Source organism: Brassica oleracea, chromosome C3, assembly GCF_000695525.1.
Source record: "Brassica oleracea var. oleracea cultivar TO1000 chromosome C3, BOL, whole genome shotgun sequence".
Classification (NCBI taxonomy): Eukaryota; Viridiplantae; Streptophyta; class Magnoliopsida; order Brassicales; family Brassicaceae; genus Brassica; species Brassica oleracea.
The window spans coordinates 23,285,675-23,308,661 of NC_027750.1; the positions used below are offsets into that span (position 1 = coordinate 23,285,675).

The 22,987-nt window shown below is 37.4% G+C and overlaps 3 protein-coding genes, 1 non-coding gene and 1 pseudogene across 7 annotated transcripts; 3 read left to right on the forward strand and 2 right to left on the reverse strand.

The window, feature by feature from the left end:
- Positions 1-670: 670 nt before the first annotated feature.
- Positions 671-2,656, forward strand: LOC106334922 (serine/threonine-protein kinase At3g07070-like). The gene is made up of 5 exons (XM_013773316.1): positions 671-852; positions 946-1,139; positions 1,315-1,504; positions 1,590-1,981; positions 2,222-2,656. The coding sequence occupies exons 1-5, from the start codon at positions 735-737 to the stop codon at positions 2,654-2,656; spliced, it is 1,329 nt and encodes a 442-aa protein (XP_013628770.1). The 5' UTR covers positions 671-734.
- A 2,471-nt stretch (positions 2,657-5,127) lies between these two features.
- On the forward strand, positions 5,128-6,842 carry LOC106334923 (thiamine-repressible mitochondrial transport protein THI74-like). Its single transcript, XM_013773317.1, has 3 exons — positions 5,128-5,810; positions 5,892-6,312; positions 6,391-6,842. The coding sequence occupies exons 1-3, from the start codon at positions 5,289-5,291 to the stop codon at positions 6,693-6,695; spliced, it is 1,248 nt and encodes a 415-aa protein (XP_013628771.1). The 5' UTR covers positions 5,128-5,288; the 3' UTR covers positions 6,696-6,842.
- A 158-nt stretch (positions 6,843-7,000) lies between these two features.
- On the reverse strand, positions 7,001-12,419 carry LOC106334921 (protein transport protein Sec24-like At3g07100). 4 transcript variants are annotated; one of them, XM_013773314.1, is made up of 13 exons: positions 10,927-11,898; positions 10,649-10,787; positions 10,011-10,201; positions 9,699-9,806; positions 9,409-9,612; positions 9,056-9,287; positions 8,760-8,909; positions 8,504-8,660; positions 8,272-8,399; positions 7,872-8,194; positions 7,595-7,783; positions 7,253-7,498; positions 7,001-7,159 (listed from the first exon to the last, which is right to left on the reverse strand). In XM_013773314.1, the coding sequence occupies exons 1-12, from the start codon at positions 11,896-11,898 to the stop codon at positions 7,265-7,267; spliced, it is 3,027 nt and encodes a 1,008-aa protein (XP_013628768.1). In that variant the 3' UTR covers positions 7,001-7,159; positions 7,253-7,264. The 4 variants fall into 4 exon arrangements, with proteins under 4 accessions (XP_013628768.1, XP_013628769.1, XP_013628767.1 ...); XM_013773315.1 differs by having other exon boundaries at positions 7,001-7,164; XM_013773312.1 differs by lacking the exon at positions 7,001-7,159 and adding an exon at positions 12,274-12,419 and having other exon boundaries at positions 7,265-7,498; positions 10,927-12,191.
- A 1,104-nt stretch (positions 12,420-13,523) lies between these two features.
- Positions 13,524-13,605, reverse strand: TRNAS-UGA. The gene has a single exon. It is a non-coding gene; the product is annotated as a tRNA-Ser (tRNA).
- A 1,894-nt stretch (positions 13,606-15,499) lies between these two features.
- On the forward strand, positions 15,500-16,676 carry LOC106333574 (annotated as a pseudogene).
- The last annotated feature ends 6,311 nt before the right edge of the window (positions 16,677-22,987 follow it).

The window sequence follows — 22,987 nt, forward strand, 5'->3', positions numbered from 1 at the left end:
TTTGACCCAAATTGAGGTATTGTTTTGGGTTTGACTCCAAGTTTTGAGTCACACTTGGCATTTCTCCCTAATAATAATGTTACAATAATTACCATTTTTATTAAAAAAATATATAGTTCGTGCAACCATCAACATTACATCCAATCATTTTATTGTATTCATTTCATGGTCTCCATGATATTAATAACTTCATCATTCGTTTATAATCTCCAAAACATTTTTTTGTGTATTTTTAAATACAACTTGCACATGAAATGTGAGGCATACTGCACACAAACATGAGATGGACACCATTTTCATATTAATTACATTAATTAAACAATAGTTTAATTGTCTATATTAAGACAAATTCAGAAAACTAACACCTGAAGAATCTGTTTTCTCCTTCCAATTTTCTCGACGGTTTTGGCGTTTTTTTTGTTTTTCTTGATCTGGGTTTTGTTAGATCTTGAGGTTGAAAACATATTAAGGTGAAGCTTTAAAAAAAAAACTAAGGGTTTTTTGGGAAAGAAGCAACCGTTGTTGTGTATGAAGGATTCTTCTAAGGTTTGTTTTGCTTTATCTCAATATACCCACGTTTATTTTCCAGATAAATGTTTCTTTTATCTGAAAATATCCTCTCTTTTTTCTTGTCAACGCAGACATTTATTGATTCTTAATCACAAAAAGAAAAGGAAAAAAAAAAAAAAAAAGAGAGATCGAAGTTTTCTAGAGAAGGAGTTCTTAGAGAAGAGATGAATTGCTTTTCATGTTTTCATTTCCATGAAAAGAAAAAAGCTCCCAGAGATTCAGAAAACAGCCGCCGGAGAAATGGCGAGTTGACCGGTAGAGACAACAACAAAACACACCCTGGTAAGCTCATAAACTCTATATAATATTTGAGACATTTTTCGATATTTATGTATTAGGTTTTATAAGCCTAAGCCTTGATGTTGGTTCTTGCAGAGAATCCAGACAAGGCTGAAAATGAGCAGAACAAGAACAATGATGCAAACAAAGAAGTGACCAACAACATTGATGCACAAACATTCACCTTCAGGGAGCTAGCTACTGCCACCAAGAATTTCAGAAAAGAATGTTTAATCGGTGAAGGTGGCTTCGGTAGGGTTTACAAGGGAAAACTCGAAAAATGTGACAAGGTTAGTACTATATAATTAGTTTCAAGATCTTTCTCAATATTAGTTTGACTAGTTGGTCAGATGAAAAAAAAAGATATCAATAGTTTGATTATGGAATAGTTTCATGATCTCTGTTTCAACATTTCTATATACAACAAATTTCTCAAGAAGATTATAATGGTTGTTTTGGATTCAGGCTGTGGCGGTGAAGCAACTAGATAGAAACGGGCTGCAAGGGAACAGAGAGTTCATCGTAGAAGTGATGATGTTAAGTCTTTTGCATCACAAGCATCTTGTGAATCTCATTGGGTATTGTGCTGATGGAGATCAGAGACTTCTTGTCTATGAGTACATGTCTCGTGGCTCACTCGAAGATCATCTCCTCGGTACAAACTACAAAACTAAGAATCAATTTTAACTGTTTTATTGGATTAGTTCCAATATTTGATTGTTGATTTGAAATGCTTACAGAGCTAACACCAGACCAAGAACCGTTGGATTGGGACACAAGAATGAGAATTGCCCTAGGAGCAGCGATGGGTCTTGAATACTTGCATGACAAGGCAAATCCTCCGGTGATCTACAGAGATCTCAAGGCAGCAAATATCCTTTTGGACAGTGACTTCAACGCCAAGTTATCTGATTTTGGGCTAGCAAAGGTAGGTCCTACCGGGGACAAACAGCATGTGTCCTCCAGAGTTATGGGAACTTACGGGTACTGTGCTCCAGAGTATCAGAGAACCGGTCAGTTAACTATTAAATCTGATGTTTATAGCTTCGGAGTTGTGTTGTTGGAACTGATTACTGGTAGAAGAGTTATCGATACGACAAGAGCCAAAGATGAACACAATCTAGTGACTTGGGTGAGTTATATTTTCTCTCTTTAGACTATTAGAGGTTAAAAACATTTTAAGATGAATCTTAATGATTTTTTTTTACAGTTTAAGTCTATACAGCATGTATAATCGTTTTTTTTTAATTTGGAGGCCAAAACGAATGTTTCATTGGTGCTTTGCTCAGGACCGAACCTGATTATATGAACATTTTTTGCTTCAGTTGCTTAATCTCAACATAACAAATCAAGATTGTTTTGTGTGTTTTAGGCACAACCAATGTTCAAAGAACCGGGCAGGTTCCATGAGTTAGCGGATCCAAGTTTGGAAGGAGTGTTCCCAGAGAAAGCACTTAACCAGGCCGTGGCTGTGGCTGCGATGTGTTTACAGGAAGAGGGAACCGTACGGCCACTCATAAGCGACGTTGTGACCGCTCTAGGTTTCTTGGGAACAGCTCCCGATGGCTCTATCTCTGTTCCACGCTACGACGACGTTCCTTCTCCTCCTCAGCCGTCGGGTGAAACGTCCGGTGATGATTCTGCAGCGGCTGAGGAACGGGAAAGAGCCGTGGCAGAGGCAATGGAATGGGGAGTTGCTTCGAGAGCTCATTCGCGGAACCCAAGTGCAGCCCAGTCATTAAACCCAAGTGCAGCACCTTCCTTAAACCCAAGCGCATCACACTCTAGGAACCCAAGTGCTTCTTGATTTTTATATTTACATGTTTTTGTCTCCTTGATACTTTTGTTTCATATTAGAGAATAGTGATAGACGTTTTTTTTTGTAAATGTATTTAATGGTGTTACCTTCTTCTTTGTGTTGTAAAGTTCTGTTTTGTTTCATTCTGTATATTCTAGTTGTGTGTTCATAGCTCGAGAAATGCAAATTTTCATGGATTCTTATTCTTGGTTTTATGATTTGGACATTGATCTCTCCTTGTTTATAGTTAACGTCTTGTTTTCTTGTCAAAATGATCCATTAGTATAGCTTTGGTGTCCACAGAAGGTCATAAAGATCAGTTCAATAGCAACACATATATTAATGGTGAATTGGTGCGATAGTTCATAGACAAACATATTCAACAACTGATTTTGATATGGTAACATACAATGTCTTCATTTGGAAAATACAAACATTGTGCATAAATTCTTAAATCTTATAAAAATCAATTCAATTCATATTAGAAATTCAATTATAAGAGTTTGATGACTCGATTACAGAGAATGTGTAGAGTTTTGACCACTGTAGTTCTAGGTTCAAGATTCTTAGGTTGTCTAGTAAGGTTGGGTCTGAAGTGTGGGGGAATCATCACATTTTACTCTTGATTATGAAAGAAGTTCTTGGAGACCAGTTGTGTGCAACATCCCCCATAGTATTTTCCCAAACGGGTTTGATTCTAAATCAATTTGCATTGGAGGTTTCTCTACTACACAATCATTACGGCAAACAAGAGGCGTTTAATGATGTACTTGAACTTGAGCACAAAGACCTTTGGATCCAATCTTATTCTCCATCTTCCGGTCTTTGGACAATGTTTTTTGAAATGAGGATTGTTCGATATTAATGGGAAAGTTGAGATTTGCTTTTTACAGAGCGGAAAAAGTCATAAAGTCTAGATCTTGAAATACATGAAGAAGAACACGTGGTCATCAATCCTGGTAGAAAGTCTTGTCAGCATCCTATACCATCACTCAGTTTTCTACACTGTCATTTGAAAGTTTTACAATAAAAATAATATTATATCTTCTCTAAAGTAGAAAACATTGTATGTTACCATATTTTGAATGAATTAATATATGCCAATGAATAATTTTCATCGGCTGACAAAAAAACAAAAAAAAAGAATAATTTTCATCATGATTTATCAGGCAATTCTATCAAAACACATTCAAAAATAATCTATTCTAGAGTCTTTTGAGAGAATTACCTAGATAAACCATGATGAAAATTCATTGAATAAAGATTAATTGCCAGTTTGATGATTGTTATTCCTTTGTCATCAATTCAAATCCTAATAAAACTTGGAATTCAAAAAAAAAATCAATATGACTTTGGTTGTTGTAGCTAGTTGTAGCCTTGTAGGTAGCTAAAAATAACTTCTTGAAATACAAATTTCAAAAGGTCTTAACATTATTGGGTTGTAAAGAATGCTCATATTCAAACTTAACATCCCTTAAAGTGTCTCTCTCGTTCGTACTGGTTCTCTGATTCCGCTTTGAATCGCCATTGATTCAAAAGCTTGACGCTGATCTCAATATCTATCGATGTGAATATACTAAACTCAAGTGCAACACAATCATTAGATCCAAGTGCAGCACCTTCCTTAAACTCAATTGTAGCACACTCCAGGAACCCAAGTGCTTCTTGATTATTTAATATTTTACATTTTGTCTTCTTGATTTTACATTTGGGTTTGGTTATTCTTTCTTTTTGGATTTCGTTTTTAATTTTCAGAGAATAGTGATAGAAGTTGTTGTTACCTCCTTCTTTGTGTTGCTATGTTATGTTTTGTTTCAATGTGTATATTCCACCTCAGTTTTCATAGCTCTGAGAAAATGCAAATGTACAAGATTTTCACATTGATTTCTCCTTGCTTGATAGGTAACGTCTTGTTTTCTTGTCAAAATGATTCATAAGTATTACTTTGGTGTGCATAAAATCAGTTAAATAGCATCCCATATATTGGTGAATTGGTGTGATAGTTCATAGATAAACATATTCAAATATATTAATTCTTTCAAAATTAACTCTTTAACTACCGCTTTTATTTTCCAAATATTTAGTAACTTTTTAAAGATAAATCGACTGTCTGACTAACACCTAACACAATCTCAAACACATAAATTCTTTGGTCTTAAAGTTAATATAAAAATAAGATGATTATTGTCAGTTTGATGATTTGTGTTCCTTTTCAATCAAAGTCAACTCCTAATAAAAGTTGGAAAATTAAAAAAAAAAAAAAATCAATAATATGACTTGGGTTGCAGTAGGTTGTTAAAAATAGTTGACAAAAAAAAATTGCTAAAAAATAACTCCTTCTCAAAATGGTATAAATTTTAAAAGGTCTTAACACTATTGGGCTAAAAGAAAGCTCATATTGGGCCTATAAGAAAGCCATTATTGGGCTGTTAAGAAAGCCATATTCAAGCTCAAAGCATCCGCTAAAGTGTAGCCGATCTCAATATCTGTCTTTGCATTAGCTCCCTTGTCGTCTCCTTAAACGCTCGTTGCATCTCTGGAAAATAAGAGATCTTCGATTCAAGCTGCACAATGTACAATTGAGCTCAAAGTTTGTTCCTTTTTTTTCATTTTTCTTTCCTAATTGGAATCCAAGGAGATAATGTCAAGCAAGGTATGGAGATGGGTAATAGGTCTAACATACATACTCGCTGTTGCCATGATTTGGATTGCTGCCAGCTTCGTAGTCCAATCTGTGGTGGACGCCGGCGTTTCCCCGTTCTTGATCACTTTCATCTGCAACTCATTGTTCGTCGTTTACCTTCCTCTCTTCGAGATCGGTCGGTATCTAGAAGATGCGTATGGGAGTATACTGTTTTGGAGAAGCAAAAGGTCTCATTTGCTTGAGTTGGTTGAGTCAGAGAAGGATGTTTTGCTTGGAGGAGGCGTTGTGGTGTCTGAAGGATCAGGGGTTGTTGTTGCGAGTGAGGAGGGTGGTAGTGGGATTGAATCTGGTGTGGAAAGTGTAGAGCTTGAGGTTAATGTTACTGGTGAAAACAAAGGGTTAGATGAGAAGGGACGTTGGACAAGGATGCGTGTTGCTAAAGTAAGCCTTGTGATTTGTCCGTTTTGGTTCTTGGCACAGCTCACTTTCAATCTCTCTCTCAAGTACACAACCGTTACGGTAAAGAACATTGAAAACATCATTCTTGTTACTGCTCTCTTCTTAAATTACCTAAGACTTTTTCATATTGTGGGTTTGCAGTCAAATACAATCTTAAGCAGCTCGTCAAGCCTATTCACTTTTCTTGTATCGCTAATATTCTTGGGAGAGAAGTTCACGTGGTTGAAACTCTTCAGCGTTCTTCTTTGCATGTCTGGGACTATAATTGTGAGTTTGGGTGACTCAGAATCCAACTCAACTGCGACAGCTAAAAACCCTCTTCTTGGAGATGTTCTTTCTCTGCTCTCAGCGGCGTTTTACGCTGTTTACATCACTCTTATACGTAAAAAGCTTCCTGATGATGATGAAAAGAACGGCCGTTTCAGTATGGCTCAGCTCCTTGGGTTTCTAGGTCTCTTCAACTTCTTCATCTTCCTACCTGTTGCTCTGATACTCAACTTTACAAAGCGAGAACGCTTCAACTCACTCACCTTGAAACAGTTGGGTCTGGTTGTCGGCAAAGGTAATGCTATCCACATCCCTCATATTAGGTTTTGATGTTGGCATGCTGATTTGAATGATGTGTGGTTTGCGTTTTCAGGGTTGTTAGATAATGTGCTCAGTGACTATCTATGGGCAAAGGCAGTACTTTTGACAACAACCACAGTGGCAACGGCTGGGCTAACCATTCAGGTTCCATTGGCAGCCATTGTAGACACCTTAGCAGGGAACAAACCAAGCTTCACCGACTATATCGGTGCTGCAGCTGTAATGGTTGGCTTTGCAGGCATCAATATTCCTGCAGAGATGTTTTGTAGATCCAAAGAGACATGTATTGAGTTGGAACCCGGGACTTCGTTCACAGATCCTCCTCCTTTAGATTCTTCAGAGACCTTAGCGTCCTAATTGTTTCATACTCTAATATCCATGGTGCTTATATCGTTTTGCTCTCTTGTTTTCTGATAACTTTTTTCTTTTTTGTTGTGATTAGTCTGTAAATCGTTGAACATTGATATACGAATGTGGCAGGAAAAATAGTAATAATATTGTCTGAGATCAGGGACTTGGTTCCAATACAATACCAAAATAAAAAGGTTCATCTGTTTTATTACACTAAGCCAGATGGAAGCATCGATAATAGTACATCTATCCTTTGTACAACTATGTTTAAAATGTAGTCTCCTTGATGGAATCAAGATCAAATCACAAAATATACTATCAACATAAGCCATCTTGTTAATATCCCTGATTAAGATAGATTGTTAACAGACCACAAGAAAAAAATAGAAAGAAAGAAAAAGAGGCAACAGGAAGAAAAAAAAACGTCTAATCTTTAGGACAAAACACATTCTGGTTAGGCAAATAAAAGCCTGCACTTGAGAAAAGTTCCATATAAGACAAAAGGGTTTGAAGAAAAAATCAAGGGTATGTATTGATATGACATGGAACTGAAGGTTTCTTACCATTGTGAGCTATCACGCATTTTGTTGGACTTGGCGGTGAATTTGAAGAATCCAATCAACATAACTAGTCGAACCGCCCATCTGGTCCTCAATGAGATGTCGGAGGAGAAGGAAGCCTTCTCGGGGTTGTTCTCCTTGCCTCACTAGGAAACACATGGGATGATATGATGGATCACTCTCCCTCACTTTCTTTATCAGTCTCATTAGCTTCTTCGACATCCCATTCTCTTGCTCTTGCAGTGTAACCTATGTCCCACCAAACATAAAAGACACATATTGTGAATTTACAGAAACTTATAAAAACAAGAATCCAGCATATGCCCGTAGATAAGAAGAGCATACCCTTGAGAGCTCTGCTGCAAAGTCAGCTCCAAGAAGATTTTTAGCAATGTCAGGTGAAAGCATCCGGCCAAACCACAAAACCAACCGAAAACCATCATCATAAATGTAAAGTCCTCTAGAATCCAAACTCTGAGCAGCCAGAGGCAATCTCCTTAGTACGTCCTTGAGGTCATCAAGGTCTGCTGATGGCTGCAAGCATGTGAAGTCATAAGAGATTTTTAAGAATTTTCTGGAAATAGATGTTTGATAATGTACATTGCGATAGAGATGCACAAACCTTTAAGAGCCACTCGTCAACACGGAATAAATTGGGATATAACAGCTTCAATAGCTTTTTGACAGGCAGAGCCATCATGGTGAGGCCTGCCGCACAGCGCTCGTCAAGTGAAGTATCGGCAGGTCCACCTTGAAGAGGAGTGGACTTACATATTGCCAGTCCGTACAATGGCAAGAACTTCAGAGACTCTGGGTATATTAATCTAGACCCCAACCGATGCTGCACCGAGTGAAGATTCCGATACTCTCTGAGAGCTTTAACAATCTTTTGTTGTATAACATTTCTTGCATCATCCAATTTTCCGGACAAAGTTTTCTCAATTGCTGCATAATTAGAACGGCCATGAAATAGTATCTAAAGTAACACATGATCCTACTGAGAAAATTCAAATGTATCCTACCTAATCTAGTATATACAGAGACAATGGAACCGGTGTCTGCTTGTCTATACATCTCTCCAAGATCTGTAACCACTGGTGCAACAGCTGTGTGTACCCTTATACGCCTCTCTCCGCAAGAAGCAGTATATCTTAGTTCTGTTAAGAATTACTAAAACCACATGATGTGTTGTACCAGATGAAAACCAAAACATCAAACTCAAGTTTGTTTTAAGTATCAACTATTCAAGGATACAGTAGAGCGACTTGGAAATACACCGTCGGGGTTGTTAGCAATGTCTCTTCCAGAGTTAGCTGCATTGCATATGCTTTGTCACAGTCAACAGCAGGAAGAGCAAGCAGGTCAGTAGACCTTAGCATGAAGTTCCCATGGTAGGAAGAGAAACGAATTCCTGCATGTCAAAATATGTAAGATCACATGTAGCATATCAACGAATTTAGCAAAATCGAGTGACATAGCACAAATAAAGATTGTATCAGAACTGTTTAACCTTTTCCACATCTTATTCGCATAACGGATTCCCAAGCAGTTTCCCTTGTAAGGTCTCTAGCCAGTTCGTGTCTTAACGTATCTCCATGAATAGATGATTGGAAGCCTGGATAATAGTACACCTGTCCTCCAGTGTATTTAGCCAGAGTCCCTACACAAAGCAATGCATTTTACTACATAAAACTAATAAAGCATCCACATTTGTAACAGCAATATGGGGAGAAGACACTACTAATTAGCCATTGAGTCCAAACCCCTGACAACAAAACATCAGTGATAACCGTAATGTTCACGTACCTAAGGAGGCAATATCAGTGTACTTATCACTGAATGCATAAACATTAATTCCTATCTGGAACTTGGTACAATCGGCAGCCATTTGCTTATAGAAGTTGTCTTCCGCTACCCTTAAAGTATATTCTTTGTCAGTTCCATAGACACGAGGATCATCTCCGCGCAACTTTAATCGCGCAACACCCAGAGAAGGTAACGAGTTCTGGAAAATTAACAACTTGCCACCAAGTTGGTTCTGAAATAGAGAGAGAAAACAGAGTCAACTACAAACTGATATTCCAGATGCGGTTCAATATTGGCACTGACATCAAATGAATTGTGTGATTTTCATTTGACATGGAAGCATAGCAACTAACCATGACCATGTACGCCGCTTTGAGAGCTGGACCAAAAGCCGATTCCACATTGACATTATTTTGAAACATCAGAGGCAGGCTGTCTAAAAAGGCTTCCACCACATTTCTTGATTCAGATAGATTGACCAGGAGATCATCCGGCAACGGTACAAATATATCATCTAAATCTGAAACCACCATCATTTGCGGCTGGCTCAAAGACGACTGCATTTCCAAGGTTCAAAATAATATATGAAAAAAGGCTCGAGTATCTCAGAACCAAAATTCCTGCGTATTTAGAATTCTATTACCTTCATGTTGTAAAAATGTAACGTGCTGTCATAAGTAATAAATCCAATTTGAGTTCTGGGATAACCAGGCAGGTTATCCAAACAAGACTTAATCGTTTGAGCAGCAACCTGCCAAAGGAGAAAAAGGGTCAGTAGAAGATCTAAACTTGAGAACAGCTTGCCTCTAAAAGGGAGAGTTTGTCTATTCCAGTTTAGATCCATTGGTAGGTAGTGTATTAAATCAGGGATGTATTGATTCTTACTAACTAGGGAAGAAAAATTTTAATGCACAGAAAAATTACAAGGTGGAACATTAACAGTCAGCATTCTTACCTCAAGCATCCCACTTTTAGCAGCCGAAAATGAAACATCAATGAGGAAGAAGTAGATGGGTGGCATCGGAGGCCGAACCATGTATTCTGTTGGAGCAATGATTTCAACACTGCCCTTTGTCAGCTCAGGCCGTTGATCCATGTCCATTCTTCGGCCAGTAGCATCCAAATGTGAGAAGTATTCACCAGGTACTGAACAAGAAATTTGACCCACAACTATTAATCTTCATGATATAAACATATGCCTAAATGTACTAAGCAACGAGCCATCGACCAAATAATTTACGGAAAGTAAAAACGAGGACATTTAAATGACTGAACACAGATGACATTCCACCGTACAAGGAAAAACATACACAAAGCCAAATACAGTTCCTGGTAGCTTTCACCAGTTCCATATACGCTAATTCTACAAGATCCCTTATGATAGCCACGTCCTCATCAAGGAAAAATCAGAGTATCCCACAAAACGCAATTTAAACATAAATAGATTATACACAGACAACTGGAAAAAAACTGACTATTTCTAAAAATCAGAGAGAAAAACTTTTACGAGCATTAGACAAGGCATATTCAACCAACAATACGTTCTATAGCACTTTGGTTAACAAACCAATCCTGAAGATTTGGAAAAATTACCATCATTAAGCATAGAACAAATATTACACCGCCACTTTCTTCCAGAATCTGTAAAGCTCACATAAGGATTCACATAGGTACGGCATCTTCTGCAGCGGATGATGCCACTTGATCCAAAATCAATAAGTGGTACTTCCTCCTAACCAGATTAAAACGACAATTTTCAAAACAAGGGAAAAGTTATATGCGGCTCATTTGTAGCAAGTGAAGAATTCCAGATTATTAAAACATGAAAGTAAAAGACTTGATTGTAACTTGTAAGTTTGACGAATACTAACCCCTTCAGGAGCCTCAGCAAGAGGACAAACCACAGCTCCTAGAGGTAAATGCCACCTCGACGCCAGAGACTGGGAACTTGGTATAGCACTAGTTGTCAGACGTAGATATCTAGAATGGCAATTCATAGGGTACATTTCAGCAAACGTATTTGGGTCCACGTCACCATCCAATGGCCTTGGAAACGAGGCTTGATCAAGTCCTGGCTCAAGCGATCCCGGAATATTTGTAAGGGACAGGGAATTGAAATCTTCAGTTAAGCCTTGTACGTTGCTGGTCGGAGGTGCATAGCTTGGATGCAGGTTCTGCTGTCCTGGATGCTGAGAAAACCCTCCCGTCTGAGGAGGATATGATGACGGAGGACCTTGAGATGCAGACTGGAATGGCACTGGGGTAACCTGATTGCTGGGATAACCAGGAAAAGAAGGCTGTGGACCACCAACACCAGGATACGACGGATTAACTGGAGGCATTGACTGTTGAAAACCAGCCCCAGGGGGAGAAGCATATCCTCCAGGTACCCCAGAAGTCATACTTTGTGGCGGAGGCCCCATTGGTTGCATTGGAGGCCCCATTGGTTGCATTGGAGGCCCCATTGGTTGCATTGGAGGCGAGAAGTGACCTGCAAGCGTTTGAGTTGGTGGTGGACCACTAGGAGGAGGAGGAGTTGGAAACCGCTGAAAAGAGCCGCCACCAGGAGGACCATAAGCTGTAGAAGGAAACGAAGGCGGTGGAGGTGGAGGTCTAATCCCTTGACCTGGAATCTGAGAAACCAAAGGAGGCTGGAAAGGCCTCATCACACCCACTGGTGGAGCCATAGGAGGACCAGAAGGTGTGAAAGGTCTAGTAGGTGGCCTAAATCCAACACTCTCTGGTCCACCGGATTGAGGCGGCGGAGCAGATGCGAATGGAGAGGAGGAGAACGGAGGAGGCCTAGCTGGAAAATTCGGATAACCTTGATTCTCCGTATTCATTATTGCTTACAACAACTTAACACCTGAATCTGTTATAGGCAAACTCGAAGCAAGCGACCAGATCAATTACAATCCTAGATTCTACCTATATACTCATCTAGTTTCCGTTCACAGTAACAAGCTATACAGATCCGCCTCTGACAATCGCTAGTTAAACTTCAAATTTCAAAACTGGCAACTTCTGCAATAGCCTTTCGCATTTTCTCAAAGACGATCTTCTACTACGATTTAGATCGAGAAACGTACAAGAGAAACTCGCTATTCCGTTCACTTCTTCTAAAGCTCGGGAAGATCTGGATCAGTCACCATTGAATATGAGCTACGTAAGTTCTGAATTGAGATCAATTTGATATATGGTTAGAGCGGGAACACTACCTCGAGTGAAGAGAAAGCTCGCGCAAGCAGGAAGCTGATTCTACAGCAACGATCGGCTTCAGATCGTGACCCTGAGAAGATTTGACACGTAGTTGGAGAATGAATCATGCGCGGTGAAGGAGACGATGTGATATATGGGCCGAGAACTGGGTCACTAATCGCTCTGTTTGTATGGGCTCCAGAACTCACATAACTGCATATTGTCATCTCTTCTACTGTTCTACTTGCACACTTGCCCCTTATACTTTATAATATTTCCTGAATCTACCTTTTCTTTTCTTTTAAAAATAGTCTCTATAGTTTTGCTGATGAAAATTTAGTCCAAAACTAATGAGATTTTTACACAAATTTAATCAAATTTTATTCAGCAACTATTTTGAATTATGTTTACGTGGTAGAGATGTCAAAATGCTATAGCTCGTGATCTTGCTCAGCTCAGCTCATTTTTTCATGAGCACGATCTCTATATTTTAAGTTCATTTAATAAATGAGTTTAATGATCGAGCTCAAATTAGATCACGAGTTATATGAACGATCTTTAATGAACATGAGCTGGCTTATGAGTTTGTTCATTTTTATACTTACAATTATATATAATATTATATATATATATATATATTATATTTGGATAACTTCTTGTTTATGTAAAAAATAGATAATTTATATATTTATCATATTTATCTTCTAAAATTAAAATGTAAAACATACATATAAGACATGAAGATGAATTGTTTCAAGACTCTCACGAAGAATAGGGATTTGGATCATTGGTTTTGTTTTAATTTAATTTATATTAGGTGTTGTTTTTTTTTTTTTTCATGTATTGGTTTTTGTTTAGTATTTAATATTTATGTTTTGGATTTTTTAATATTTAAATTTTGAACAATAATATAGAAGTTATTCTATCACTATTTATTTTATTTTATAATTATTATTTTTATTTAGATCATGAATTAGATTATTTAACTCATGATCTATATGATTTGAGTTCGAGTTTACATACTGAATCTCGTATAATAAATGAGCTGATCAAGTTCACTACGAAAGCTGAGTTTAGCGAGTTACCTGATATTGACACTCCTATTACGTGGTAACGTTTTTATACAATCCTTACTGGGCCAAGATTAACTGGTCTTTGGGTTGTGTAGTCCAAGTATTGAGGCTTGTCTTTCTTCATTGCCAAAAAAGAAAGATCAATGGTAATGGGTAGTTCTGTAATTTACAGTTTTCATTTATATTGCAAAAAATTTCGTCAACAGCAGGGTTCGAACCTGCGCGGGCGAAGCCCAACAGATTTCAAGTCTGTCTCCTTAACCACTCGGACATATTGACATTTTTGTTTTTCAAGTCTCTATAAGCTTTCTTTTATTATTTTTTCTCATGAAAACAATATGTAACTATTCATTCATCTTGTACTATCCCAACTCAAATTCTGCTTCCTACAAAAAAGCTGCTGGTCAGTGTTGCATAATGTAATGAGAAATTGGGTTAACATCAAAGTCCATAGCTAAGACATTGTCAAATTAAGTGTTGGTGATATGGCATGGATATTTTCTTGCTCACTCATAAAACTCTTTTGACATTTTTCGATATAGCATGGCCAAGAGTCCAAGACTCCGGTACAAGAAACTGTATCAGTTAAAATTTCACGATGAAAGATTCGAGATCTCATAAGAAAAACTTTTCAAAAAATTATGTGCTTATATCCGGTGCCGCTGCATGTGCCTATATCCAGTGCCGGCTGCATGTGCCTAAAGATTTAGTTTAAATAAATTGTTAATATTATTATTTAAAAATACACATAACTTGATAACTTATTTGTAGATTGATCATTCACATTTATCATCAGCAAATAAACAAAAAAAAATAACCTTCTTTTAACAAAAAAAAAAAGACTATAGGAGCATCCTTAATTTAGATCATTTTTTCACCTTAGGACTCGTTCCTCGTTGATCCTTGTTCTCATTTTAAAACACTTAGGGCAACATTATCGGTTGGGTCCTAAAAAGGGGTTCTAAATAACAAAATATTGTTATTTTAATTGATTTTATTTAACTAATTAAATTTAAATGTAAATTGAATGTGTGAGCTAGTTACATCTTGACAAGTGGAAGACAAAATTAAGATGCGTTTCTTAGAACATGATTAATCTGGAGTTCTTAGAGTGGGGTACTTAACGGAAGTTAAAAATCTGTTTCTTAATTTTTAACTAAAAAAATTAAGAACCGGTTCTTAAAACCCTTATTTAAGAACCGGTTCTTAACTTTTTAGTTAAAAGTTAATAAACAGTTTCTTAACTTCCGCTAAGAATCTTATCATAAGAACTTCGGGTTAATTATGCTCTTATTACTCCTAAATAAGAATTTTTTCTTGTTCTCTCTCCTACTTTTCATGTTTTTATATTTTCTCCTTGTTCGGAAACTCGCTAGGCGTAACGCGTGCGGATGACCAGCGCCTAGCGATTTATCGAAAAATCGAAAATAAATCGGGAAGTAATCGGAGATTTTTTTTATGGTTATAGTACTCGCTAGTACATATCTTCATTTGTGGATTCCAAATATTATTAAAACTTAGGTCAATTGTTTTGTTTAAACCTTGTGGACCTACTAAAATGTGGTTCAACCCGTGAATTGTGGTGTTTTATAGTTTTTTATTATTTACTTTGTTTTAATAAATATAAAAAGATACACGTATGTCTTCATCTTCTTCTTCTTTCTTTGGTTCTGCGATTAAACTTATGCCATCCATGGTTCTTTCTTTATTCTTTTTTGTTTTCACTTGATTTTCTTGATTTGTACACTACAATTACATCAGATCTACAAATAGAAACATCTTCAGAGATTTTTGAGGTTTCCGGAAACAAAATTACGCGGCGGTAGTTAAAAGAAAAAAACATTACGCGGCCGTGTAACCTTAAACCACGTTCTGGACGGTCAAAACGCGGGTTAGCGTGGAATGCATCCGAACTGGCCAAACTCGCTACGGTAACCCAACGCTTCACGATTTTGCGGACGATTACTCGGCAACTTGGCCGCTTTTTAGAACAAGGTAATTTTTCTTTAATAGCTACATATTTATTAAGAACCTTGCGTTGACCGTGCTCTTACACCCACAAAAAAATCCGAGACAAGAACAAAAAATTCTAAGTTTGAATGATAAAAAGTGAATAAACATTCCAAAAGAAAACAATAAACAAATTACCAAAAAATAGAATTTTCAGTCTAAGCAAAAAACGATGTTCATCACTCTCTAAAATTCGATGCAAGAGGTAGTCACACTTTAATATTTTTGCATGGATAAATAATTCATTTTTAATTACTTTATTATTTGTTGTTACAGATTGGCCTCGGACAATGGTCGTGGAGTTAAATGTCGGCGTTAAAAAGCCGTAGTAACTCGTTGGCCGGACTAACACTAGACGCTGTTCTTGGCGGCGAGATCCTTATACAACCATCATCTGCACCGTCTCCACCGCCTTTACCGCAACAATCACTCGTACAAAACCGCACAACAACAACAAGCCAAACGCTATTCGATATCATACGCGACGAATACGAAAAGGAAGGACACAAGACCGAACCACGTGGCAAATATTCCGCGAAAAACTCCGTCTCAAACGAACCGGTTCCGCTTGGACCTCGTCTTTTCATATCCCCGCCTCGGATATCCTTATCCCCAATCCCAAACACATCGCAGCAGCGTTCCGATCGCAGTCCAACGGTCTAGTCTACGCCATCCCGATGTCTGATCCACCTGGCTCATCAGGACGCGGGATGTTCACTCGCGGATCTTCGATGCGGGTTGGGTCGGGTAAAAACCCGGAGAGTAATTTCGCTGACGTAAGCGTCCCTGGAGACGGACCTCCGTTTAAACCGCAGTTATCACGGCACGATTCCGTTAGAGATCACGGAGACGGAGACGACGATAAGATACGGCGTCATCCGGTGGTGAAGTTCGTCGACGAGAGGCAGATGTCGGCGAGAGAAGCTGTCGCGGCGCAGGAAGCGGCGGAAGCGGAGGCTGCAAGCGACGATGAGGAGGAGGAGGAGGAAGATGATTCGGGAGTAGCGGAGGAGGAGGAAGCTTCTGCGCCGAAGCAGACGATGTCGCTGATGGATTTGCTGGAGGAGACGGATAGGCAAATGGGGTTGACGGGAGCAAGATACGCCATGGATGATGGAGAAGATGAGTACGAAGAAGAGGAAGACGAGGAGGAGGAAGAAGAAGATGGAGGAGGAGAAGGAGAGGTCAGTTGCTGCGTTTGTCAGGTGAAGATCAAAGGCGCGACCTTTACGCCGTGTGGTCATACGTTTTGTAAGCTCTGTTCTAAAGAGCTTATGGCTCAGAAAGGTCATTGCCCTGTTTGCACTACCTTCGTCCTCGAATTCCTCGAGATCTTTTAGAAAGTTTGAACTTTAATTTTTTCTTACATCAAAAAGATTCACAGTTTTATTGAATGAGACTGTAATTGAACTTTTTTTTTTTTTTTTTTTTTTTTATACTTAAACTTCAACTTTTCATTAGCTAACTTGAGATTACAGGATCTTCACCACACTAGTGTATCAACCACACTTACGAACTGGGTAATCTAGTATCACCTAGAATCACACATTTGGATCCTACGCTACCGGACATGAAACTCAATGCAATTCCACCCACTGAGTACATACTTTCCTTAAAACTCAAGAAAAACAGCCTCTTAAACCTCTTAATTAGACCAAACGAGATGACTACTTTAGACCCGAGAAAACCAAAAGCTGAGACTAGATTACATTATACAGCCCATGACATTGAGCTCCTAAGAGCACCCTCAACGCAAATACCCAACTTGGATTTCCTATTTTTTTTTTGTCTAAAAAAATTTAAAAATGAACCAATCGCAGGCAGTCACGTGTCAGTGGAGCCTACGAAACAGTGCAAAATACGTCGCTTATTTCACGATAGGAGACAACCGTCTCTCCCTTTTTGGTGGGCCCCACACCACCTTTTCCCCCAAAAACCCTCCTTGCATCCCGCGTTGAGGGTGCTCTAAAGATTTTACTTGAGAGACCCGGCCCAATGTTTCTTCACCTCACGGCGCAAATCTGGTGTAGCTCTGTCACCGCCGGAATCCAAGTACGATCCTTAGCCGGAAAACCGGGAGAGACCCGGACTGGAAAAGCGGACCTTGACGACAGCGTTGCAACCGGAACAACAAAACCTAGTTTCCAATGGCGTGAGACTCCGCCGTCGGACCAGACCTAGACACCATCGCCGACGCTGAGAAGTGGAGCACCACCGCATACCCGTTGCAAAGCTCACCTCCCCAGTAGACTCCTCCGTTGAGGTTAACCCCTGCGACGCACCGTCCACGAAAACCGAGGACCAGAACCATCTTCCACCAACCGTCACACCACTCCTCCGTTTGTCTCACCGCCGCTCAGGACAATAGATCCATGGTGGAGGAGGTTCCCCACTGGGTCACGCGCCATCGCCGTGAGCGGAGCGCCGGAGATCTAAAAAGTAAAATTGAACTTGGCGGCTCCCCGCAGCCCTAAAAGCCGACTTCCCCCGCTTCAGTCTCCCCAAATCTCACCGCTCCTCCATACTCGCCTTCAGATGACGCCTTTGACCATGAAAGTCTCCGGAGACACCTTTGACGAACCAGAACATCGAGTATATCGACCTAGGGTTAGCACGGGAAGCAAAAACAAAAGGAGAGAAAAGGGAAAGAGGAAGAGTCCTCTGGTACCATAAAGGTTTTAGCAGAGACATTTTTCTATCTAGGTATAATTTTACTCTAAAATAAGAGTTGTTATTATCTTTTTTTTTCAAATACAAGAGTTGTTATTATCTATAAAATAACATTTATATATATATATATATATATATATATATATTTTAAAGGCGCAGATAACATTTTTAATTTTAAATATATATTTTAATTTTTTTAATTTTAGAAGATAGATGTATATTCGAAAATAGTCTAATTTCCAACATAGTTGATGATGATATATAAATGATTTTCGTTTTTTAAAAAAGGGTTTTCTGCAAAAAAAACTCTCAATGTAGTTTTTTTTTTGCAAATTAATCCGCGAACTCAAAAACTCACGGGTCAACCCTTCAATTGCTAGTCAAACCGCAGTATAACCCTCGGCCGTACATATGTATATTTGACTGTGTATAATTTTAACATTTTTCAATACTACATCGTTTTGGCACTAATTTTTTAATGAATTTTTTTTTGATGAACACAGGGTTTGAACCTTGTACCTTAAAAACTATGTGCATGCTATATAACCTTCTTGGCCAACATATATATTTCTTTACTTAACAAACGCAATTATATAGATTTCTAAATTCATTCCGAAATGACCTTGTTTCTTTTTCCTTGTGCGGTTTGTTTTCCAAGGTTTTTGTCTGAATATTATGTTTTGAAAAGTAATCACTTTTGGTTTGCATTTGTTTGCTTTGATTTTAGAACCAGGCAGAGACTGAAAGCTAACAGCTTTTCCTTTTTGAATTTCTCCAGGAACCACAAAGAGTCGTTAGAGATAGTACAAATAGCACCGCGTAGAGGAAGAAGAAAGGTAATCCTTACTGTCTTACAGAGTTTGAACAGATGAGTGTGATGGTTGTTTGGGACTTGAGAGAGAGAGAGAGAGAGAGTATGAGATGCTTTAGAACTCGTGTCCTGGGTTTTGTTTCTTTTGTACTTGGATTACTTGTTTCTCAGTGAGAAATATAATGTATGATTCTCTCTATTGTCTGAGGGGCTTGCTGGCTTTAAGTTGGTGTCTTTAGTTCTCTCTTTTTTGTAGAAGGGATTGATGCGGGAGGATGCGGCACCTGATGCAATGAGAGCATATGGATTAGGGAAGAAGAAGAAATAAGGTCATTTCGGAATGAATTTAGAAATGTATATAATTGCGTTTGTTAAGTAAACAAATATATATGTTGGCCGAGATGATTATATAGCATTCACATAGTGTTCAAGGTTCAATGTTCGAACCCTGTGTTTTTTTCATTAAAAATTAGTACCAAAACGACGTAGTATTGAAAAACGTTAAAATTATACACAGTCAAATACACATATATACGGCCGAGGGTTATATTGCGGTTTGACTGGCATTTGGGGGTTGATCTGTGAATTTTTGAGTTCGCAGATTAATTTGCAAAAATGAAAACCGCATTGAGGTTTTGTCTGCACAAATCCCTTAAAAAAAAACTATGACATCATTAATAACAAGATACTTGTTACACCCTGACGCAAGTGAGAAGCTAAGTTGTGGACAATGTGGAGCATGTGCTTTGCCTCTCCAACACACCATCCAATGCATCTTCACTTAATGTGTGCTAAACTGCTAATTTGCAAATTTGTGAGATGGGAACACGTTTAGCATCATGTGTAAACGTTCTAAAAATGTGATTTAGTATCAATTAATCATTTTCCATTTTCTCTATCGCAATATCAATAATGTTGTTTTTTATTACTCTGAAGATATTCCAAATCTATAGAAAGTTTATATCAATAATGTCATTATGACCAACAATATGTATTCTGCGTTTTACCAAGAAAAAAATATGTATCCTGCGCGTTAAATGATGCAAGCCAGCCAATGGTGTAGCTCCTGCATGATGCAAGTACGTAGACAGCAATCGAGATAATTAAAAATTTGTCACAGCTATGACTATTCTAATATTATATTGAGATTTTTGTACTTTCTCACGTATTAATTACACTACAAAACACTTACCACTTGAGACACACTTTCACTTATTGAAAAGATTCTTATAACCCTAAACTAAAAAAAATAGAACATTTCATTTTCTTCCCATCACACAAATCTCTCTCCTCTTTTTATTTCACTTTATTGTTTTTCTTATCACACCTTATGTTTTCATTTACTTGTATCTCAAATTCTAAAATATATTAAATAAAAATAATTATAATAATAAATTATATATAAAATTTTCTATCTTTTATATATTAATGTGTAAACAAAATTAAATGTGAATGTAGACACCAAAACGTGGATAATAGAATTATAGATTAGATGTGTACATGAACATAGATAGTCGGTTGATAAGTTTAAAAGCTTATTCTTCGCTACAGTCTTCAGAAAGGAGAAACCCACAAAACCATGTTTCCACCGTTACTTCCCACTGTCACCCACCATCAACATCACCACCACGATCGAGTTTCGGTTCTAACTCACTAAAGATCTCATATTTCGAATCGCTGTACACCGATATGATGGAGACTTTCCCCGTGACCACATCCAATCAAACGCAACTAGCACCCAGTCAGAGTTGTCTTATCCATTGGAGCTCGATCACAACTGTCTTATCGGGGATCAAGAGCTAGTTGTGTTTGATTGGATGTGGTCATCGGGGAAGTCTCCAGCAGCTCGGTGTACATCAGATCGAAAGATGAAACCGTTAGAGAGTTAGAACCAGAACTCGATTGTGGTGGTGACGACGGCGGTCCTCTGAAACTCGTGCTCACAACTCCAATCTGCCGCAGTTCTTCTTCTTCACTGTGTCGAGCTTGGGATTTCAAGCTTCGTCGTTCTCTGTTCAAACTCATCAAGACGATGTGATCTCACATCTCTTATACATAATTATCATATTTTAAGTTGAAGAACATTGGTGATTAGTAGATGAAAATCATCCACAGAATTTTCACATTATAGAAAAATAGTGTCCACATGAACTCGAATCCATATTTATAGCATCCACATTTTTGGGTCCATGTTTTCAATGACCCGCATTTCTTTGTCCACATTTTCAATAACCCACATTTTTTCATTTTTTAATTTTCCTATTCATCTACATATTTTGCGTGCATGTCAAATTTCTTTAAGATTTCAAATTTGTAATAGTAGAAGTAAACCATCATATGTATTCTTTGCATTTCTTTGATTCATATGTCCACAAGTTACTTTATCCACAATTCGTCACAACTTGTCATCAACGATTCGTCGTTCACGATTCGTCGTCCACAACTCGTCATTTTCCACAACGACAAATTTGTCAAAAACACGCCTAGGCCCCACCAGAAAGTGCCTTACACGTAGGAAGTGACTCTCAATGTAAAGGAAGACAAAAAATGTCATTATGTGTAATCAACTCTATTCTATTCTTTAGGTGGAGAATATAAAAACATAAGTGCGCTATAAACTGAAGTACTCCATCTGTTTCAAAATACATGAAGTTTTAGGCTTCTGCACAACTATTAAGAATTTTTTTTTATCTTAAAAATATCATTAAAATATAAATTAAAAATTATTCAACCAATCGCAAAACAAACTACAAAATACCATTGGTTACACAGTTTTTGATAAAGTGAAAAAGTGCATTGATATATGAAAACATCATCTATTTTGAAACATCAAAAACTCCATAAAACATCATCTACAGTAGTACCTCTATAAACTAATACTCGATAAATTAATAATCTCTATAAATTAATAATTTTCGTCGGTCCCAACTTGGGCCGGTTCAAAATTTGACACAAATCGATAAAATAATAAGATAATATTTTTTTAAAAAAATCTATGTAAATATATGGTCCCATTAAAATTATAAATTAATAATTTATATGTATACATATTTTATATAAGTAAGAACCTAATGTTATATTATTTTATTTATATTCACAATGGAATTATCTTTATATTTTCTTAACACTTAATATTTTTTTGATGAGATTTAGTAATATTGTATCTAAAATCACATTGATTCTATGCAATATATATTATATACACCAAATAATATAATAAAAGTTATATAAATGTAAAATTTCAAAAAAAAATAACAATTCATGTCTATAAACTAAAATCAAATATTTTTCTTATGTTAGAATAAATATATCCAAAAATAAAAAATCTAAATAAGGAAACTTTTGTAAATTAATAGCTCTATAAATTAATAAAATTTTAAAATTCTAACATTATTAATTTATAGAGGTTCTACTGGAAAAAGAGTTTTTAATTCCCAGACTATTTGTAATAGGCAATTTAAATACTGAAGTTTTAGTTGCACGTTTTTATTCTCCAATTTAATGATGACTTGGCAAATTAAGTATCAAAAAATTCAGACGTCATAACCCGTTAATATTATATGAAACATCGTTTGTGATTTTCCTTGAAAACAAAGAAATCCCCAGACTGAAACCCTAGATCGAGTGCAGAGAGATTTCCAGCGTGCGTGATGGTGAAGACGTTCACCGGAAGACGAGGAAGAGCACGAAATAAGCTTCAAATCCAAAGGGTTCATCAAATCCCATAGTTTTTGAAGTTCCAGATGTTTCTTTTCCTCCCACATTTCACGAAGGTTTTATAGTTCCTGAAGTTTCAATAACCACTAAGAAAAAAGGTAAAATCAGTTCCTTTCATGTTAATAATTCTTATTATTGATTCTTGTAATTGATTCTGTCGCATGATGACTTCTTATTAGGACACGAGATGAAGAAGGTTCTGGATTTGATGAAGAAACAGTGAGACGTGAGGATGAAGAAGAAACAGTGGTACATCGTAATGAACAAGAAGCTATGGACTCGGGTGAGAATTCATATTTTGAGGGAGATGATTGTGAGGTTATTGTTGAAGATATGGCTGGATATAAGGAGTCTGAACCGGTGCTGCAGTCAAATGATAATGACCTTCTCGACGTACCAATTCGTGAAGACGATCATTTTAGAGAAGCTGGCTGTGAAGATGGAAATGAAAAC